General features: G+C 38.7%; 1 protein-coding gene across 1 annotated transcript; it reads left to right on the forward strand.

Moving 5' to 3' along the window:
- Nucleotides 1-3,338: 3,338 nt before the first annotated feature.
- On the forward strand, nucleotides 3,339-20,370 carry FEM1B (fem-1 homolog B). Its single transcript, XM_079129586.1, has 2 exons — nucleotides 3,339-4,242; nucleotides 13,198-20,370. Exons 1-2 carry the CDS (start codon nucleotides 3,995-3,997, stop codon nucleotides 14,831-14,833), a joined length of 1,884 nt encoding a protein of 627 aa, XP_078985712.1. The 5' UTR covers nucleotides 3,339-3,994; the 3' UTR covers nucleotides 14,834-20,370.
- Nucleotides 20,371-21,725: the final 1,355 nt, after the last annotated feature.

Below are 21,725 nucleotides of genomic sequence, written 5' to 3' on the forward strand. Positions count from 1 at the left end.
GTTTTTTTTAACCAATCACTAGATCTGCTTTCAGGGAATCATGGGAGAGTGGGAGGCAGAGGATGAAGCCAGTAGGCCACTCATTTTCTGAAACTGGTCATCAGTGGCCTTTGGTTATCACCCCGATATCTGACCTTTTCCTTCTGTAGCTTTGTTGGAATTTCTGAACTCTTCTTCATTAGCCTCCCCCGGCTCTTGTGCACTGTGAAATTACTCTCTGTTCGCAGAGGCAGCATGTGTCTGCAGGGAAAAGGCAGTGGGTTGGGAAGTCCTCTCGAGCAGATTAATGGCACAACAGATGGGGAACTGTCTGGTGGAGTGAGGGAGAGGGAAACTAGTATTGATGGAGACTCTTTCACAGGACCCATATTTGGCCAAGCAGTTTATACGTCACCATCATACAGCCCTGCAAGCAAAATATCTAACTCCATCATACAGATGAAGAAACTTGCCCAAAGTTACCACTAGCCTGTAGATATGGGAATCTAACCCGGATCTAGTCAACCCTGGAGTCTCTCTCTTTTTAGTATATGGGAGGATTATAAGACTAAAGCAGGTGTCTTTATTGGTGCTTGAAAAATGACATTTTGCATGTCTTCTCTACAAAATCTGAGAATCTTCATTGCCTCAGAACTATAAGGCTGGCTCAAAGTGCAAGAAGAAATGATCCTTGGAAGGTACAGTCAATTCTGTTTATGAGCCACTGTAATCCCCAGGAAGCAAAGTGCTAGAAAAGGCTGGCCATCCTGCTTTTTTGTCACCAGCAAACCCATCAGTATATAACTACTCATCATTATATTTCACTATTTTTTCATTTGCTCAGGAGCTTTCTGTCCAGGTAATAGGTCAGAAGCCCAAGGAACTATTTCTGGGCTCTGGTCTTTGGAAAAGCAGCCTGGTCCTGTTTACACATCCTCTCTATAGATTTGCACAGTCTGACCACAGAAATGTCACCTACCAAGTTCAGGGAAATAAAGGCAACCAAATAGGCTCTAGTCAGCCAATGGCTATTGAGCAACTAAGAGTACCCAGACCCCTATACTAAGCAACTGTGATAAATATAGAAGAAAACAGCAGCTCAAGGCTACTGACCTTGGGCAGCTGTAGCAGAGACACATTTTTGCCTGGGGAAGGAAGCCATGCAATGCAAGTTCTGAGCTCCTCTCAAACATGACCCTTGGTCCAGACACCCCTCTTCGTTAACCATCCAGTTACACCACCAAATCGGGTAAGGAGGGTAAGAGGAGTGAATGTCTGGATGAGCTATGTCTCCTTTAGAAAGCAAAACTGGAACAAGGGGTCTATGTCTGGTTCTTAAATCCTTTTCTTCAAAAAACAAACAAAAAAGTCAGGTGGGAAAAGAATGATGTGGGGATGTAACACAGCAAAAGGCTGTGAGGAATTCTTTTCTAGGCAGGCTACAGAGAGGCAGCACTCTTCCATGAGTGGGAGCTTGTGCCAAGGTAATCGAAGTGTGTGTGTTGGGGGTAGAGGAGGGGATGGAGAGAGTCGGAGAAGTAGAAAGCAGAGAGAGATGGAAGATGAGGAACCTGGATGCTTTACAGAGCCACAGAGGGAAGTCTGAAAACAGCACAGTTGAAGGTGTCACCGCTAAGTCCCCAGAGGTCAAAAAGCCTGTGTTAACCTGTCCAAACCTGGATTTTCTTACAATGCTGAAGCCCCAGGATGAAACCAGCCAACTCCTCCTGTTTTCCACCAGCTATTTCAGTATCAGTAAATCTCATCTTTAGCCCTTATTTGCAACACTGTTCTTGTTTAATATGGTAAGGGGGGGAACCCTCATAGTTTGCATAGAGATCTGCAAACAGGTCAAGTTGTACTGTAAAATGAGATAGAATTTGAGAAGTAGCCTAACACCTCATCGGTGGCTCTGCAACTAAGATGAGGTCTTCACCTCCTAGATTTTAGTGGTGGGATTCAAATAAAACAATTTATGTGAACTTTTTGAGCCCAGCCTTGTCCCTTAGAGCAAAATTAATGTGTGTGTTCTTTCAATAGGGAAATAGTATCTTTTGAGGGCGGCTGGGAAGAAGTCACTTCCATATGGAGTGAGTAGTTTCCATGACTACCCCAGTAGCTTCACCATGTCCATTTCTACCATCCTAATCTGAGTCTCTCCTCCTATCTGGTTTCCCTGCTTCTACTCTTGTCCCCTAGAGCTTACTTTCCACACAGCAATCAGGGTGATTTTTTTTTTTTTTTAAAGCAACTATTTTGTCATTTTCCTGTTTAAAATTCTTCAAATGTCCCATCACAGAGTAGAATTTAAATCCTCTGCCATGGATTTCTGGGCTCTAATGTGTCTTGCATCTTGCTGTCTTAACACTCTTTCTAAGGTCCACTCTGCTGAAGACACACTAACCTTTCTGTTCCTCAGTTCACCAAGTCAGTTTTCTGCTCAGGGCTTTTGTATTAGTTATTTCTCTGCCTATCCTGTTCTTGTCACCTGTCATTGAGGTCTTATCTGGTCACCCAAACTAAATTCATCCCCTGCCTCCCGCTCAACCCCCACACTACTCTTATTTAATTTGCTACGTAGCAAATGGTAATGACACTAACTTAAATGGTCTTGTCTATCATTTGGTTACTTGTCTGTCCCCCACCCGCAACAACGCAAGCCCCTGGAGAAATGAGGCTGGCTTATCACTGAGTGTTAAGCAAAATCTAGCACATGGTCGATTTCTAGTGTTGGATAAACGATATGTTCAAGTCCTAACAATCTTGTGAGGAATGTAAGAAAGCAGAGGTTCTGAATGCTCAGGATTAGAGACCTGTTCTATCTGACCATGGAACTCATCTTTCTCCACAGGATACATGCCCCTTTCCATCAGGGAGTATTTTCTCTTCTCTCCCCATCTTCCTCACCCTCTTACGCTGCCTTTCCTTGGAGGGCAGGCCGTACTTCCTGTCCCTTCTCAAAGTCTAGTGCAGTTGCAGCTCTCAGGCCCCCACGTGTTGGGGACTCGGATTGCGCCCTTTTCCTAAAATGGATCCTCTGGGAGCTTGCTACACCCTCCCTGGGTTCCTAGATCAGGGACAGAAAGGGGGTCCAACACCCTCTATAATAAAATGGGGGTAGACTCTCTAATCCACCAGTTCCGCACCCTCACTTGGTCCTCCTCCCTAGCTAAGAAGCCCCAGGGTCTTGTGGGGGCAAGAAGGAAGCCCCACGCGTCAAGGGCAATAAGGACACGCAGGCCGGAATCGGGGATGGGCCAACTCCGCGTAGCAGAACCTTTTTTCACCAAGCCCTTGTTTGCCGGCCGGTCGGCTTTGGAAGAGACACCCCACTTAACCGTTCCTCCCTCCCCCTCCCGGCCCTGTCTGCGGAGGCTCGCCTTCCTCCCGCCCCAAGTTCCGGCGCTGATCCTGCGGGAGCGTTCCGCGGCGCTCCGGGGCCACCCACGCGTGGGTCCGCGAAGCCCTGCACGGCGCCCAGCACGTCTGAGCTCTGGTGGGCGAGCGCCTGAGGGTTTTCTCCAGCCAGGGACGGCGGAGAGCAGAGGCGGAGGCAGTTTTAGGCCTTAGGCCGGGTGGGCCGGGTCGGGTGAGGCGCGCCCATCGTTCTCCATCCTGGGCGCGCGCGGCCCCCTCGGGACTCCGCCGACGACCCGTAGCTCGGGCACGCGCCTGTCGCATCCCGCAGGAAGGAGGGGTCCGGCCTGAGGCCCGGGGCGGCGGCCGCCATGGAGATCCCCTCGGCCCAAGGCCGGCGCCTGGGGCCTTGGGGGCGGCCCTGACCGCCCTCCTCCCTGCCGGGGCCGGGTCGCAGACGTGCCCCCTGCGGCACTCGGCCACCCCTGCGTCTCCGCCCTCCCCGGGCCGCGCTGCTGCCTGGGCGCGGCGGCGGCGACGGCGCCCTGTTGAATGGGCTGTGAGGGCCCAGGTCTGAAGTGCTGGCGAACGCGGCCTCCGGGGGCGCAAGGCAGCAGCAGCGGTGGCGACCAAACGGGTGTTGGAGTTGGCGGCGGCCATGGAGGGCCTGGCTGGCTATGTATACAAGGCGGCCAGCGAGGGCAAGGTGCTGACCCTGGCCGCCTTGCTTCTCAACCGGTCTGAAAGCGATATCCGCTATCTGCTTGGCTATGTCAGCCAGCAGGGAGGGCAGCGATCCACGCCCCTCATCATCGCAGCCCGCAATGGGCACGCCAAGGTGGTGCGCTTGCTGTTAGAACATTACCGTGTGCAGACCCAGCAGACTGGCACCGTCCGCTTCGACGGGTAGGTATACGCACCTACAGCCTCCCCTCCTCCGCGCGCGGACCCAAATCATGGATCCTCCCCTCCCTCACCCTGCCTTCATGTAGGTACTCACTTCTCCTTTCTTGCACCTCCTTCAGACCTACTAAATACCCACTTCATCTTCTAAGGTTAATACTCCATCCCATGTTTTGCTGCCCATCCTCATCCGTCCCTACCCTTTTCCCTCTGTAGATGGATAGCCACACCCTCAGTCTTGATCTAATGGTCCTCTCTACTAGGTAGTTTGTGAATAAGCGGTGTGGAGGGGTGGCTGCCTTTCTAGGTTTTACCTTTATCAATACTGGCGTTGTAATGGAGATCAGAAATTAACGAGGTCAGCAATTAAAACTGAAGATCTCTGATGGATTATTTGGCTACCCAGTTTTCTTCTGTTCATGTGAGTGGTCCGATAAAGCCCCCAGCGGATTGCTGAGGCTTTTATGTCAAAATAAGTCTCTAGAATCAGAAGCAGCTGCAATCTTTTGAGGACTTGTCACGCAGCCAGACTTCTCAAGACGTGATTCTGAGTCTTCCACATTGCTGGGGTTGATATGTTGGCTACAAAGTGGCACTGGACCTGGTGTAAAAGATGATGCCATTGTTACAAAGTACATGTGTCTTGTGATGATGTAGGGAGGCTTGATTACTGTTACTGTTGAAATTTGAGGTGGGAAGTTCAAAAATTCATTGTTACAGTTAAAAATTTGCCCTTTGAGTTTAATTGAACATATTTTGGGGTTTGATAATAGAATTGCCAGGTTTTATGTTATCCTCTTTTCTGTGCTGGAGGATTGTAAATTATTTTACAGATTACAGGTGCATAAAGGTTTTGCTTCATCGATTGCATTAGTTTTTATTGACTCATGCCAGTGTGTAGGCCATTTTAATATTTTCTTCTTTTGAAGTAGATAAAGTCTAAGCATAAAAAGATGTTTGCTTATTTTGGGTGATCAAAAATTGCTTAAAACCTGATTGGAAAAACAGTGCTTTTTCAAGATGACCAGGGTATGTTAATTTCGGTTGATTCTTTTTTAGGTTTAATTAATAAAAACTTTTTATTCTGTTTTAGGTAAGAGGAAATGTTTTAGAGTGTTAACATCACAATGAAATGATAGCCCATGGGCGGTGGCTTATCTTGGCCCACTTCTGTACATTAAGAAGATAGTGTTGACTAAAGATGGCAACCTGATTCACGTGTGCTTCCCCTTAGTGGCTTCTGTGTCAATTTTGTAACTTCCCGCATTCTCACAGGAATTCTACACCTAGAGGAGGAGTGAAGCAGAATGACCCATGAACCTCCCAGTATCATTCCAGCTGTATAGGCACATGTATCCATTAAGATATGAATCTTTGCAATAACAGCTGCAGGGAGCACTACTGCTAATGCCCTTGCTAAGGCTTATGTAGAAAAGGGAGAATAGTGGGGAGAGAAAATAGTTTTCTAAAGAACTTAGAAAGGCTTTGCTTATTGCTGTCTTCTTCGATCATCAAAGCTATTTTGAGGTAGCAATTAAAATAACCTGAAGTGACTAGAAATATAGCAGTGTGTATAGTGGTTTACCTTGTGCAGTATTCTGCACTGACCAGTGAAATTAAGGGATTTAGCAAGCAAACATTTATTGAACACCTACTGTGTGCCAGGCTCTGTGGTAGGTAGGTATCGGTATGTACAGACAGATGACATAGTGTTCCACTGTGGAGGATGACTGTGTGTAGGAAGAGGAATAGATACATAAATGAGTAATTGCAGATGCTTTGCCATTTAGGCTTAGAAATCTTTTGGACTGAGGGAAAATAGGGAGAGTGCTCAACTTTGCATGTGGGGAATCATGGAAGGCTTCACTGAAGAGGCGATATTTGAGCTGGGCCTTAAAGAAAGTAGATATGTAGAAAAGGGACAGCTACTTGATGCACTGGCAATGACAAGTGTTTTGCTGCTATTGCAAGAAAAAATTCAAGATGGGGCAATTATGAAAGAGATTGTAGGAGGCTGGAAAGAGGTGGGGACCAGATTTTGATGATCCATATGTAAAATACAAAGAATAAAACTGGTGAAACTGCAGTTCCAACATTTCCACCATTTGCCATTTTCTCTGAGCGTTCTTGAATCTGTTTAGCTTATAGATTATTACAACTGTGAATTTATTAGCTGTTGTGTTGAAGTTTATTATTTTATTTATTAAAAGCCCAGGGTAGGCCTAACCCTGTGTCACTTTCTGTTGAGTGTAAGGAAAGGCAAGGTTTCTACTTTTGAGGAACTTGACAGTTAATTGATAAAAGAGAATTGAAGTTTATGGCTACCTTACTGCCCCTCACTCCAGTGCGTGAGGTTATGTTGGAGTTTATCCCAGTCATTTTTGCATTTCAGAACCAGAAAAGTTTACTTATAAATGTGATAATTTGTCTTTGTACTTTTTCAAGTATTGTGAAAATGTTAGCCTGAGTGGTGAGAACAATAGCAGGCTCACTTAATTCTTCAGGACTGACTTTTGTGTTTTGAGGTTCTGGGGATGGGACTCAGGGCCTTATGCAAGCCAGACAAGGGCTTTACCTCTGAGTTGTACCCTGAGCCCTACGAAAAGTACTTGGCCAATTCATCTACCTTCCATTCTCTTGGCAGTAGGCCAGTAGGTACTAACAAACATATTCTCTTTATGTGTGAAGTAGATAAGTGTTTTCTAATTTTTAGTTATTTGCATACCATCTTCATAAGTTTTGGCCAAATTATTCACCATCTCTTCTGCTATTCACTTAATATTTTTCTTTTTGATTTCTGCTACTCACTTGGTATTTGTCTTTAGATGTCTCATTTCTTAGCTTCAGCCCATGCAACAGTATCTTTAATTATGGGTTTGTTTTTTTATGTTTTGTGTGTATGTGTGTGAAAGAGACAGAGAGACAGAAATAAATAACTGTTGTATGAAAGTAGATATACATATATTTAAGTATGTGTTCTGCCTAAAAACTTTTATAATGCCATAGGAAACCAAACTGATTCATAATTGAGACTCAAGGGGGAAGGGAACACCACCTGTATTAAGTCTCATATTGATAATTTCAGTCCTTGTTTGCCTTTTTGAAGAGTAATATTTGAGATTATTTACCTATGACTTAACACATGAGTACCAAAGTTGACATAAATGAGTGAACAAAGCAAGTCATGAGTGGGAGTGAAAGAAGAACCTGTAGGAATGGGAAGCTGCTAAGAACGTAGAACAGAATAAAAGGAAGGTGTCATGTGACAATGGAATATTGTGATAGACTGAGTTGAGTGCCTGACTGCTCTCTGCCAGCATTTGTGGGGACCACCTGTCCTTGTGGAGGTTTGCCGACATGGATGGGGAGAACAGGACCTGTGAGAATGCTGACACTTTTTGTTGAGTGTCCTTGCACTTAAAGTCAGTGTTAGTACTAATACTATTCATAAATGTCCAGGTATAGGAAAGGCATGAGGGGCACACCATCATCATTATTTAGAAAGTCCTTACCAATATATGTTTCAAGGAACTACATTTGATGTAATAAGTGATATTAAGGACTTAAGTTAAAATAAAGTATTGATCATATATACATTTAGTGAATTTTTATTTGCATTTCAAATGCTTGAACCAGGCATTTCTAGTTCACATTGAATCAGGAGATCAGTGTGCTTATTAGCCTTGTGATTAGAAATATTATCTCTTATTATGAAAACTTTCCATGGTCTGATACATACTTTATTTTGAAAAGGTGAGTATCAGATTTTTTTGTTTTATTACGAGATGAATAATAGAGAATTTGCACTATAATTTTGTTGTTTTGTTTGTTTTTGTGGTGCTGGAGAGTGAACCCAGGACCTTGTGCTTGCGAGGCAAGCACTCTACCAACTGAGCTATATCCCCAGCCCTGCACTATAATTTTGGACTGAGACTGGGATGATCATTTTTTTCTATGGTTTCTTTCATAGTAACTTAATGAATGTTGCTTTAATTTTGTCTTTATATTCTGTTAAATGCATTTGGTACTTTGTTTTGAACCAGTTATCATCTTGTAATTTTAGCTAATTTTATAGACAGTAATGTCATAGGTTATAGGATTATAATTCTATTTAACCTGTTTATTATTTTGATTTAGATATAGAAATTCTAAATTCACTAAGGCTGATGTTTTTGACAAAAGAATTTTTTAAAAACATTCTGCAGTGATTTTTTTGTCATGAAATATCTTAAGTTTTAATTGCCTCAATAAAAAGTTAATTGGAACTGAGGTTTCTGTCACATTTCTAAATAGAATTAAAAGAAAAAAAATTGAACTGATAAGATTCGAGGGAAAATATTAAACTGACCAAGTGGTTTGCATTATGAAAACCAAAGGAAGTACACACTTGCAGTTTAGTTTTATATTACATCATAGATTCTGGGACGTTTGAGGTAAAAAATATTCTAATCACTTTCTCTCTTTCTCTTTTTTTAATCTTTAAAAGGGTAATACTTTAATCACTAGAGTTAAAGATAATGTACCTATTATTTAAAAAATATTTTTCTTTAGTTTTAGGTGGACACAATACCTTTATTTTATTTTTATGTGGTACTGAGATTTGAACCCAGTGCCTCACACATGCTAGGTGAGTGCTCTGCCACTGAGCCACAACCCAACCCCAGCCCCGAGGGCCTATTATAATGTAACATTTTTTGAGTTTTAGGTAGTTTAAATTCATATTATATAATGTGAGTAATCTTATATTTTAAAAACCAGTGCAAGGAAACATTGTAACGAACCATCTAAATATAACCATATATTAACTATGTATTAATTTTTTTGATAGATTACATTACTAATCAGTTTGGATAAGTGCTCTTTAAATTGAAACAAATGTTGGAACAATGACATGTCCTGTGTTTCCTTCCATTTGACGCATTTTATGATATTCAGAGTACTCATGTAAACCTATCAGTTTTATCTGTAAGCTGGGTATAATGATAGTATCTATCTACCTCATAGGGTCATTGTAAATGAGGTATGTTGCATTATTAAGTGGTTAATACTGTGCTTGGTATATTGAACATATTTAACATAGACCATTTGTAGTCATTTAAGCTATTTTTAAAAGCCATTTGTGCCTTGTTTTTAAATTTTATATATATATATATACACACACACACATTAAAGCATGACATATAGTGAAGTACATGAATTTTAAGTGTATATCCATTTAATCATTTTCTTGATTAATGTGTAAAATATTTTAATCACCCCAAAAATTTCCTTTATGCCCCTTCTCAATTTCTTCCTTTTCCCCTCCTAGAAATGATGTTTATTCTAACTTCTATTATCATAGGATAGATTTGTCTGTACTTGAACTTCCTGTAAATGAAATCATACAGTAAAACTTTCATGAACACTTTTATATTTGTTCTTCAGTGGGCATTTGCATTCATTTCTCTTTGGTATATATTAAGGAGGATTGCTGGGTCATAAAGTAGGTACACGTTTAATGGATAGTGCCAGTTTTCCAAAGAGATTGAAACAAATTACATTTCTACCAGCAATTTCCACCAGCGTCAAGACTTTCAGTTGCTCCACATCCTGGTCTACACTTAGTATTGTCCTGTTAGTCTTGTTAATTCTGGCATTTCTAGTGGGTGTGTGTTTGACATTACTAGTTTTTGCATTTCTCTGGTGAGAAATTATCTTGAACATCTTTTCATATTGGTCATTTGGATATCTTCTGTGAAGTTTACTTGTTTAGTCCTATAGTTTGTTTTTAAAAAATGGGTTGTTTGCATTTTTCTTGTTGATTTGTCACATTTATCTATTGCAAATATCTTCTCACAATGGGTGGACTGCTTATTTACTTTTTAAATACTGTGTTTTGGAAATTCTTTGTTTTACTGAAGTGCAGTAAATCACTTTTTGTTTATGATTAATACTACTTTTGTGAATTGTTTAAGAAATCATGATCAGCTCTCAAGATCCCTCAGATAAGTCTGTTCCTTGTGTGTATGTTTTGTGGGGGTACTAGAGATGAAATCCAGAGGTACTCTACCCTACATCCCTACTTTTTTTATTTTTTATTTTGAGACACGTTCTGACTAAGGTGCTAAGGTTAGTCTGGAATTTGCAATTCTTGTGCCTCAGCTTCCCAAGTAGCTGGAATTACAGGCATGTTGTACTGTTCACAGCAAAGTGTCTATTCTTTTTAAAATACCTTACTGTTTGCTTTTCACATTAAAGGTTTACATTACTGTAGTCTTATATATAGCATGAGGTAGAAGTCAGGGCTAATTTTTTGCCATAGAGGTTATTTAGTTGCACCCGAACTATTTATTAAAAAGATCATACTTTATCTGAATTTCTCTGGAGCCTTTGTCATAAACCAAGTGATTCTAATATGTGTGAATCCATTTCTAGAATTTTTTGTTTTATTGATATACTATTCTGTCTTTGTGCCAGTAATACACTTATTTTACTGTAGTTAGTCCTCCAACTTTATTTTTCTTCATGATTGTCTTGGTTGCCTTTCCATATACTTTTTAGAATTGGCCTGTTCATTTCTGTACACATGTGAATGTGCTCATTGCATGTGTACACACACACAATCTGCTGAGATTTTGACTTTATCAAATGTATAGATTATTTTGGTGGCGAATTCACATCTTAACATCATAGTGTCTTCTATATACAAACATGAATTATTTCTCCATTTATTTTAGGTTTTCTTCTGTTAGCCTCAGTAGTGTTTTATAGTTTTAAGTGATGTCTTGCCTATTTTTCATTTGGTTTATGAGGAGATAGATATTTTTGATTGCAAATGGCATTTTTTTGACAGTGAAAGAATATTATTGAACTTTATATTTATAATCATAACAAAATGTAGTTAGTGAGTTTTTATTGAACTGAACTCTAGGCCAAAGGTACAGTTGGCAACCATTAAAACATATCACTGGTATAATACCTTAGTTTACTGTTTTTATATTTTAAAAAATCAATTAATAATTAGATGAACTGACCCCCCCCCCCCTTTCTTTCTTTCTTTTGTTCCTTCTTTCCTTCTTTCTTTTTTTGGGGGGTTGAACCCAGGGCCTTGCATGTGGTAGGCAGATACAGCCCAAATAACATTTGTAAAAATAAAAAAAGAAACTTCAGAATTCTTCTAATTTTTTGAGTATTATCATACAGTGAAATGCACATATCTTAAGTGTCCAGTTTGCTGAATATTTTTCTCTAAATATTCATTCAGGTAGCTATTACCTAGCACAAGATACTGGACCTTTCTATACCTTCAAGACTTTCTAGTCAGTGCCACTCTCCTCCTTATAGGTAAACATTGCCTGAGGAGAAGACTTGCACTTAAAACATTTTGTGTGATAATTGGAAACTGAAAAAATAGTTGCTTGAATTATTATGAAGTGGGTATTTTATTTCTAGCAAAAGCAATATTGGATGATGTTTTTGTGGTGGTGTTAGCTGGGTTTAAACTATTTTATATTTCTTAGTCCATTTTATGTTGCTATAACAAGACACAGGAGATGGGGTAATCTATTAAGAATGGAAATTCATTTCTCTGGAGGCCTTAAAGTCAAAGGGGAGGAATATTATCTGTGCAAGGTGGAAAGCAGGAGGCCAGCCAGCCAATAACTGCATGAATATGCTTTCCTATAGCCCTTAATTCCTTCAGGAAGGAAGGAGCCCTGATCATCTAATCACCTCTTAAAAACTCTACCTCATAATACTATCACATTGGCATCACCTGGTTTTGGGAACGGACACTTTCAAAACAGCACTAGGGGAGCTTATTTCTTCACTTCATGGGATATACAATTTGACCTGTAAAACCTTAAAACACAAGATTGTGTAGTGAGAAGCTCATTAGTGAGATTTTTGTTATGCACTCTTAATTGCCTTTGTGAATAATTCTTTTACTTTTTTTCTTAACACTTGGAAGTATACTTGCTAGTTCTAGCATAGTAGGTCTAAATATCTCCAGAAAATATTTATTTTTTAGCACTTATGATTAGTAGTAGGATTAAAAATTGAGAAAATGAGCTGGGTACAATGGTGCATGCCTGTAATCCAGTGACTCAGGAGGTTCAGGCAGAAGAATCTTAAGTTCCAGGCCAACCTCAGTAACTTAGTGAGACCCTGTCTCAGCATAAAAAATGAAAAAAAAAAAAAAAAAAAAAAAAAAAAAAAATTGGGAAAAAATTTAAAGTTGAAAGGTTGAAAGGTGGGAGAGATTGTATTTCTAGCAAGGATCTGTTAAGTATGTTAGGTAGCAAACTTAGCACATATGAGGTTCAAGTAAGTAGGTGGTGAATACGGAGCCATGAAATCCTATTACATAGGGTAACCTGTTTGGTTTACTCAAAGTACTAGTTGTTTTCTGCTGCTAGTATACCTCCCCACCCTCATAATTGTTTGAGGAACACAAGTAGAAACATAATATATACACATATACATGCATACATTTTAAAATGTTTTAAATTGGGGCATAATATCCATAGAAAAACCCATTAATTATAAGTCCATAAAAATTTCCCAGAGAGAACATATTATCTGCTTTCTTCCCACACAACCCAAAGAAGTGTCTAATACAATGTTAATGTAGGGACTAGGGTTTTCCTAATGGAGAGAAACTGCTGTGTTCTTAAGAGCCATTATGTCAGCTTGGTGGTAAAGATGTTACAAACTTCTATACAATTTCTCTGTGTTTTCTCAAATTTATTTGCTTATTGCTAGTAGCAAGTGGGTGATTCTTCTGTTTATTTTAAAAATATGCTTCAGATGGCTCGGGATGTAGTGCAATGGTAGAGTGCTTTGCTGAAATTACCTGTTTTTATGTTCATCAAAAGTAATATAAATGTTAGACTTGCCAGTGTAGATGAATACAACTTTTAAATTTACATTAGGGCGTGTGCTTTCTATTACCTAACTGTTTACTCTTTTCATATGTAGGTATGTCATTGATGGTGCCACTGCTCTTTGGTGTGCTGCAGGAGCAGGACATTTTGAAGTTGTTAAACTTCTAGTCAGCCATGGAGCCAACGTGAACCATACCACAGTAACCAATTCAACCCCACTGCGGGCAGCATGCTTTGATGGCAGACTGGACATTGTGAAATATTTGGTTGAAAATAATGCCAACATCAGCATTGCCAACAAGTATGACAACACCTGCCTAATGATCGCAGCATATAAGGGACACACTGATGTGGTTAGATACCTGTTAGAACAACGCGCTGACCCCAACGCTAAAGCACATTGTGGAGCCACAGCATTGCACTTTGCAGCTGAAGCTGGGCACATAGATATCGTGAAAGAGCTGATAAAATGGCGAGCTGCTATAGTAGTGAACGGCCATGGGATGACACCATTGAAAGTAGCTGCCGAAAGCTGTAAAGCTGATGTTGTTGAACTGTTGCTTTCTCATGCTGATTGTGACCGAAGAAGTCGGATTGAAGCTTTGGAACTCTTGGGTGCCTCCTTTGCCAATGACCGTGAGAACTATGACATCATGAAGACATACCACTATTTATATTTAGCTATGTTGGAGAGGTTTCAAGATGGTGATAACATTCTTGAAAAAGAGGTTCTGCCACCAATCCATGCTTACGGGAATAGAACTGAATGTAGAAACCCTCAGGAACTGGAATCCATTCGGCAAGACAGAGATGCTCTTCACATGGAAGGCCTTATAGTTCGGGAACGGATTTTAGGTGCTGACAACATTGATGTTTCCCATCCCATTATTTACAGGGGGGCTGTTTATGCAGATAACATGGAATTTGAACAGTGTATCAAGCTGTGGCTACACGCACTCCACCTCAGACAGAAAGGTAACAGGAATACCCACAAAGATCTTCTTCGATTTGCCCAAGTTTTTTCACAGATGATACATTTGAATGAAACTGTGAAGGCCCCAGACATAGAATGTGTTTTGAGATGTAGTGTTTTGGAAATAGAACAAAGTATGAACAGAGTAAAAAATATCTCAGATGCTGATGTCCACAATGCTATGGACAATTACGAATGTAATCTCTATACCTTTCTGTATTTAGTGTGCATCTCCACCAAAACACATTGCAGTGAAGAAGATCAGCGCAAAATTAACAAGCAGATCTACAACCTGATTCACCTTGACCCCAGAACTCGTGAAGGTTTCACCTTACTGCATCTAGCTGTCAACTCGAATACCCCAGTTGATGATTTCCACACCAATGATGTCTGCAGTTTTCCAAACGCACTTGTCACAAAGCTCTTGCTGGACTGTGGTGCTGAGGTGAATGCTGTGGACAATGAGGGAAACAGTGCCCTTCACATCATCGTTCAGTACAACAGGCCCATCAGTGATTTTTTGACCTTACACTCTATCATCATTAGCCTAGTTGAAGCTGGCGCTCACACTGACATGACAAATAAGCAGAATAAGACTCCACTAGACAAAAGTACAACTGGGGTATCTGAAATACTACTCAAAACTCAAATGAAGATGAGTCTCAAGTGCCTGGCTGCCCGAGCAGTTCGGGCTAATGACATTAACTACCAAGACCAGATCCCCAGAACTCTTGAAGAATTTGTTGGATTTCACTAAGTGACTGGATATGTAAAACCGTTTAATGTGGTGCTAAAGTAAAGGACTTTAATCACAGACAATAGAATTATGTGTTCATAAATTTTACTTTTCTTTCCACCACCTTTCCTTTCAACCCATCCTTAGTTCTGTCTTTGGTCTTCTAGCCTCATATAGTAATTGATTTCAAACACTTTAAACAAAGCCACATTGTTTAGGTGTAACTATAATCTAAGGTGTTTGGATTTTGGTCACTTAACTATTTGGTTTTTTTTTTTAAAGGAATGAATATAAAATATTCTGTTTGTGTAACAAATGAGGGACACTTATGATTTCAAATTGATAATGTTTTAAACAGCTGCCTACAAAAAGTATTTCTGTTAAGCCTATGTCAGTGTGTTATCCATGCAGCAGTTTCGAGAATTTCATGGAGAAAAACAGCTAAAAAGGAACATTAAAAGTAATGGGAGACCTAGGTGTTCTGCATATGCCAAACTGCTGTAGATAGTTTTCACTTTTCCATTATGTTTGTGAAGTGATACAACACATTTTAACATCATATAGCTACAGATTAATCTGAAAAAAAAAATGTGCTAATAATAATAGCTATAAAGTTAAATCCATTGAAATTGTCGAATTATTCTGGGTAGTATATTCAAAATGGTAATCTTAAACTAACTTTTCAGAGAATACTGATGGACTCTTTGCCTTTAGGCTTGAATTCTTCGAAGTCTCTGTTTTGTAATTTATCTAAATTGTAGCCATCTGCATTTGATTCAGTTCACAGACATGTAAAAATTATGAATGCTGTTTTATGAAACAAATTGTTGCAATATAGTTACACATTCTATTTTTATCCCCTCTTCCTTTCCTCTTGTGTTGTATCTTTTAAAATCTGGAAGCTACTTTTCCTGAGAACATTTATTTGTGCTTCCGTAGTAAGGTGTTTTATGACAGATGAAAAGGAACCAGGATATTTTTGATTTACCTCACTTTATTAGGCTATTAAAAGAAATAGAAAAATCACTAATGTGGTATAAGAAATTAAGTGTTTTTGATGATGAAGATCATTCTCAATGCCACTTTAAAGGTGTTTGTGTCAGCTGCAAAATTTTCCACCACAAAATGTCACTTATTCCAACAGGCTGTACAGGTCTTTGTTGTTTTATTTCATTTATCAGCATTTTAACTATCAAACTAAAAGGGTATTCTGTGATTATCTTTTATGCATCACAGAAATTAAGCAAAAGGTACACATCTATTTCTATTGATGCTAAAAATGATAATGAAAATAAAATTAGCTGTATCTGTAATTTTCTCTCTAGTGCCAAATGAATGCCTTAGTTACTCATAGTGCATGGTACTGTAAATGAAGACCTACAGCTTTTTTTTTCTTTAATGAAAAGCATTATAATGATGTCACAACATGAGATATGAACTTAAAAAAAAAAAAAACTTGAGACTTAAATTAACGTTTCATGTGTGGATATTGCTTTGTAAACTATTAAGAGAAAGGTTGCAGTTGGATCAGTATGAAATAATGGCCAAGCCAAAATCAGCACCTAGGGCCTTAAATAGAGATACCCCAGGAAATGAAATACTTTGAATGGTGGGAGGGGAGACTTTAAAAGCTTTTTTCCCCAAGGTTGTAAGATACAGTTGCTAAATTTCTACTTTGTGTCTTCTTGCTTCAGTTAGGAATCTTTTGATGGTAAATTCTGTCATGGTAATAGATTTCTATTTTCCTAACCTGACATTTTGGAAGGAAGGTTTTTAGGATGGCTTAAAGGGAGGAATTGAAATGAGCCCTAATTTGGAAATTACTGTCCTTGATCCTCTGATGTGAATCAAGGGAATACTGTACCTTGCTTTTGGCAACTCTCAGAGGCCTGAAAGAGAAAATACACTTCCTGAAGGTGAGTGAATCATGCCTTTTATGTGGCTCAGATCAGACCTTTTATTTTTCAGACTATGAGGCCTGCATATTGGACAGTCTGAGGAATGATTGTGATACTTAGTATTTAGTTGGTTCCATTTTTAACGTATATGATTTTTAAACACCAAAACTTAAAATATCAAATAATATTGCATGTTTTAAAATCATTTCATCCCTTTGGCTATACAGGACCAGCACTATTTTAGACATAACTTATTTATAAAATGAGAATAATGATTATATGTACATATTCAGACATCGAAATTTAATGAGTTTTCAAGAAGGGGAGACTGAATGCTGGATAATGTAAATCATGCTCATTGAAATGCTGACAAGTTGGAGAAAGAATTTGAAGATAGCGGAATAAACTATGAACTGTGCTAATGGTAACTAGATTTTTTTTTTTAACTATAGTATAGTAGTATATTGTGTGTTATCTTGCTGAGGATCTAATTCTGTCTTGTAATACCAATTCAATATGAATTGTGAACCACCTGTATAAAACTGTTCTTGAAACAAGTGATCTACATGCCTATTTCTTATATTTGCTTTTGGTAGAATTATTTTAATGTATGTTTAGTCAAATTCTTTGTGAACTTAATTTTTTTGTTTTTAAGAAAATAAATAGGTAAGAAAGGTAATAGTTCTGTATCAGCTTACTGGGAACTCTAGGCTGTCTTCATTTTGCAGCCACCTTTGTCATTTGATGTTTGTTATTGGTAGAATTACGCTTTGAATTGTAACTCTTCCTTGATAGCTTTACAGACTTTCTCAAGACTTCTCTGTCCTGCTTGTGAACTGTCCTATAAATCTGGGTGAACTAGAAGCCCAGGAGGATGCTTTTGTTTGCAAATCATGTGAAATTTTAGTGGGTTTTCTGCTTTTAAATGTGTTGGTGAAATTGAACTCTTGAATTTAAGTAACTAACTCAAGGAATGTGCAGCAGATCTATCCCCTGAGTTGATAAAGAAGGGGTCATATTTTTATGTAAAAACTGAATCTGACAATATAGTTTTTTTTTTCAATTGACACCCTGGATTGCTCTGGGAGGCCACAGCCTAGCTACCTTAAGGTTCTTTGCCATGGGAACTTAAAGCAAGCAAGCAAACAAACCAAAAAAGTGGGCTATCTGCAAGCTTTGGTCTTGCTTGTTCCTGAAAAGGGTTTTATTTCATTATCCTAATAGTTGGTTAATAATCAATAATTGTGAGAACTTAGTTATAACATTGTTTGAAGTAAAATATGATTTGGAGTCAGCAACTCCCTAAATGCCAACTCTATATTTGATAAGTGTTTTTGAAAATTAAAATTTTAGGGAATGACACCCTGTGAATAGTTTTCACCATAGTTGAGGCAGCTACTCTCTGAATAAGACTACTTGGGATGATTCAAGCAGAATAATTTCCTTGTTCTGGAATGAGGCATTGTAAGGAGTGAGTTGCTGGATCTGGGATTATAGTTTGCTGGTTTAGAAGCAGCCAGTCGTTGAACTAGTTAGTAGTTGGATGAAAGTATAAAGTCCTTGTTTTTACGGTAGATTTTCTAGAAAAACCTGAAATGCTCCTTTTCAGGCTAACCAGATGTATCAATGTACAGATGAGTGTTTTGTTTTTCTCACTGATTGTACTATAACATTAAAATGGGGATAAAGAAAACAAAACTCTGTCTTTTTGCTCTATGAAAAGATTTTAGTCCACAGGATTTTAAGCTGTGTTCATTCCTACTCTGAAAATGCACAGCATTGTTCTAGATATCATCTTTTGAACATAGGAAGCTCTTTGATATGTGTATCACATTTCAGGGCTTTCTTAGACATTTCTGGCAGACTTGCCCAAATCTTCCTTCAGTTGGGCTGAGTTGTACAGTATCCCCTCCCCAGATATGTGTTCCGAAACAAATACCACACTGATAATGGTGATATATTAATTTTTAAAGCTGTAAAGTAAATGTGGTCTCTAGTCCTAGGTTTGTGGTGTGTACCTGTGTGTCCATGTACAGGGAAGGGACAGTGACTTGATGGTTATGGGGAGTATGTCTCGATGTGTGTGCAGGGGTGAATATTGCTAAATTATTAACAGCTTTTCATTTAGGGGTGAGTCATGTGATGAATGGCCTAATCAGAACAATGAAGGAGCGAAGATGCAAGCTTGTCAAGTGATGAAGTGCACAGGTTTTGTATCTATTTTTTATCAGGTGTTGTAAAATTTGTGCATGGCTTTTTTGTTGTTGCTTAGTAAAGGAGAAAAGATGAGGGAAGAAAAAAAACTCAGCTTTCCTATCCAGTCTTTCCAGAGGTGCATAGTTGGGAGTAAAAATTTGACTGGCTGAACCTATTGAAAAAGATCCTGTCCTTCATAATATTCATCCCTTCCTGCAGTCCTCCATCTAGAGGAACTACATTGTTGTACTCTAGTAATTCACTGTGATTTATAACAACCCAGTGATGTCATTCTACTGTGCACTTTTGTCAAAACACTTACGTGACTTTAATAAACATAGTAAACTTGCTGACTGCACCAGAAGTCTAGTAATTTATATATTGCATGACATTTTTTGTTTGAGTTTGACATGTAGAATCATTTTTAATTTCATGGCAATTGGCAGTCCTAATAGCTCAGCTAATTTGAAACTAACAATCTTGCTGTGTAAAAGGAAAAATGGTGTTTGTGTTCAGTAAATGTTTGAAAAAACTACCTTGAAGTTTGTGTCTTTATTGTTCAATGTGAGGTGATCTTTTTGTGCAGTTCATTAAAAAAAAGTCGTTGAAGGTATACATGTGTATGGAAAAAAATTCAGGTATTAAAGTTTACTTCCCGACTTTTCCCCCACTTCCCTTTTGGACTCTGCAGAGGCAGTCACTATTTTTTGAGTAGCTTCCCAGAATTTCCCTGTACATAGATGTATTCTTTTCATTTGAAAATGCAAATTAACTTTTTTTTATTTCATATATCAAGCATTTTTCCATTTCCACATTTACAGATTTTTTTCAAAAACAAGTTCATTGCATTTCATTCCATGGATGCACTTAAAATGTATTTAACCAGATCTTACTGATGGACTTTTTAGGTTTTCAGTTTTTGGTATTTTAAATAATGCTGTAGTGGATCCTTATATATAATATTCAACAAATTCATTCCTAGCCCTGGAACTTCTGGATTAATGATTGTGTATTTTAAAGCCTCGACAAGAGATTATCAAATTGCCTTCCACCTCCCTGTCCCTTCATTGACATCAGATATTAGCTTATCAGTTTTTACTAGGTGATTGATCAAAAATTGTCTTGTGGTTTTGATTTGTGTTCTTTTATTATGAATGAGACCGAACACTTTTATAATTACTTACCATTTACATTTCCTTTGCTTACATTTGGATTTTGATCTTTTTCTTACTATTAGAAATTCTGTGGAGGTTTAAGGAAAATTTTTTGTCATTGAACAGTTTTATTTTTATTTTTTAACATGATAGTTTTTGTATCAGAAATTGACTACATTTTTATGTAGTCAAATTTATCTTTCGTTTTACGGATTCTGAGTTTTGTATCCTGCTTGTCAACTGGGATAATATCTAGCTTGGACTGTGATGAACAAATGGGTGTAATTAAAATACTTGAGTGCCTACCATATTCAGGTGTCTAGTAAATATTATGTATTCTTAGATGGGCTAGTAGTCTTTTGTCTTCTTTTTTGAATAAGGATAGTTTTTTTCCATTGTATCTTTATTTCTCTAGATGAACATTGGTATCATTTGATTGTCATGAGATGATTTTGTTTAGTATTGAATCAATAGATTATAGACTCTAGATTAGGGAGACTGGGCATCTCCACAGTTCTGAGCCTTTTTATTAAAAAGACGTGTCCATTTAGTCAAGTATTTTTTCTATGTGTCACTGTCCAGAAATTTTTAAGCTCTTTCTTTTTATACAAAAGTCTTACACATGCTGTCCATCTATTACCATTATGTTTGTTTTTGGATATTGTTATATATACTCCTAAATTTTAATGTTTTTACAAAACCACTTCAAAGTGGCTTTAATTTACACTTAAATTACATATGTAATGTAAGTTTGTTGTGAGATAGGTGACCCTATTTGAAATTTGCTTTTCAGTTTTCCCTCAAATTTCACTGTACAAATAAAAATTTACAATGTATTACGTTCTGGTATGGGCCACCTTTAGAACACCTCATTGAGTTGCTACATGTTCTTTGATGCAGTCCAGGGTGATAAGAGCAAGGAACACGAGACTGAGTAGGATGAATGAGTTCATCAAGGAATGGTGCCCTCCTTTTCTAATAATTTTCTGCTCATACCCTACTTTGAACCTGGTGAGTTTGCTAGGTACAGTTTAGCCCATATCTTACTGAAAAGTTTCAGAGCCCAGGTGCATGGCTCCTGACCTTCACTACACCAGCAAAGCTCCTCTGCTCCTGTTTTAGTTTTGGAACGTGCTGTCCTACTTTAGCATGATGTTGAAGCTAATAGAATAGCCTGACACAGAAGCACTGTGCAGATTATATTGTGGTTGGTAGGATTGACCACCCCATGACAAGATACTGATGTAATTTGGGGGATTTTTTTTTTTTTTTTAATGATGAGAACTGGCACCACACTAACTGAAGGCAAAGACCAAGCCCGGTGTATGTGGAATGAAACAGGACAGTTCACTGCTAATTGCTGTAATAATTCACCCCAGGCACATCTGCCTAGGGGGAGACCTGACCACCATTGTCTGTGTGCCAGAAAGGAGTGTGGTTAAGCTGCCTGTGTTTCTATCGCCAACTGTTTTGCATCTTGGGGCATGAAGCCAGGAGGATTGACTCCGTTCTCATGTTTTGTTCTTGGGAGAGTGTGGGGGCTAATGGCTCTTGAAGGTCGAAGGAGGAAGCCATTTATCCCATAAAGGTCTAGGGAAGGAGAGATCCATGCTATCTCCCAGCAGCTCTCTGCATCTCTGCAGGGTTGCCATTACACTTTGCTCT

This window comes from Sciurus vulgaris, assembly GCF_902686455.1.
Source record: "Sciurus vulgaris genome assembly, chromosome: 2".
NCBI classification, from domain to species: Eukaryota; Metazoa; Chordata; class Mammalia; order Rodentia; family Sciuridae; genus Sciurus; species Sciurus vulgaris.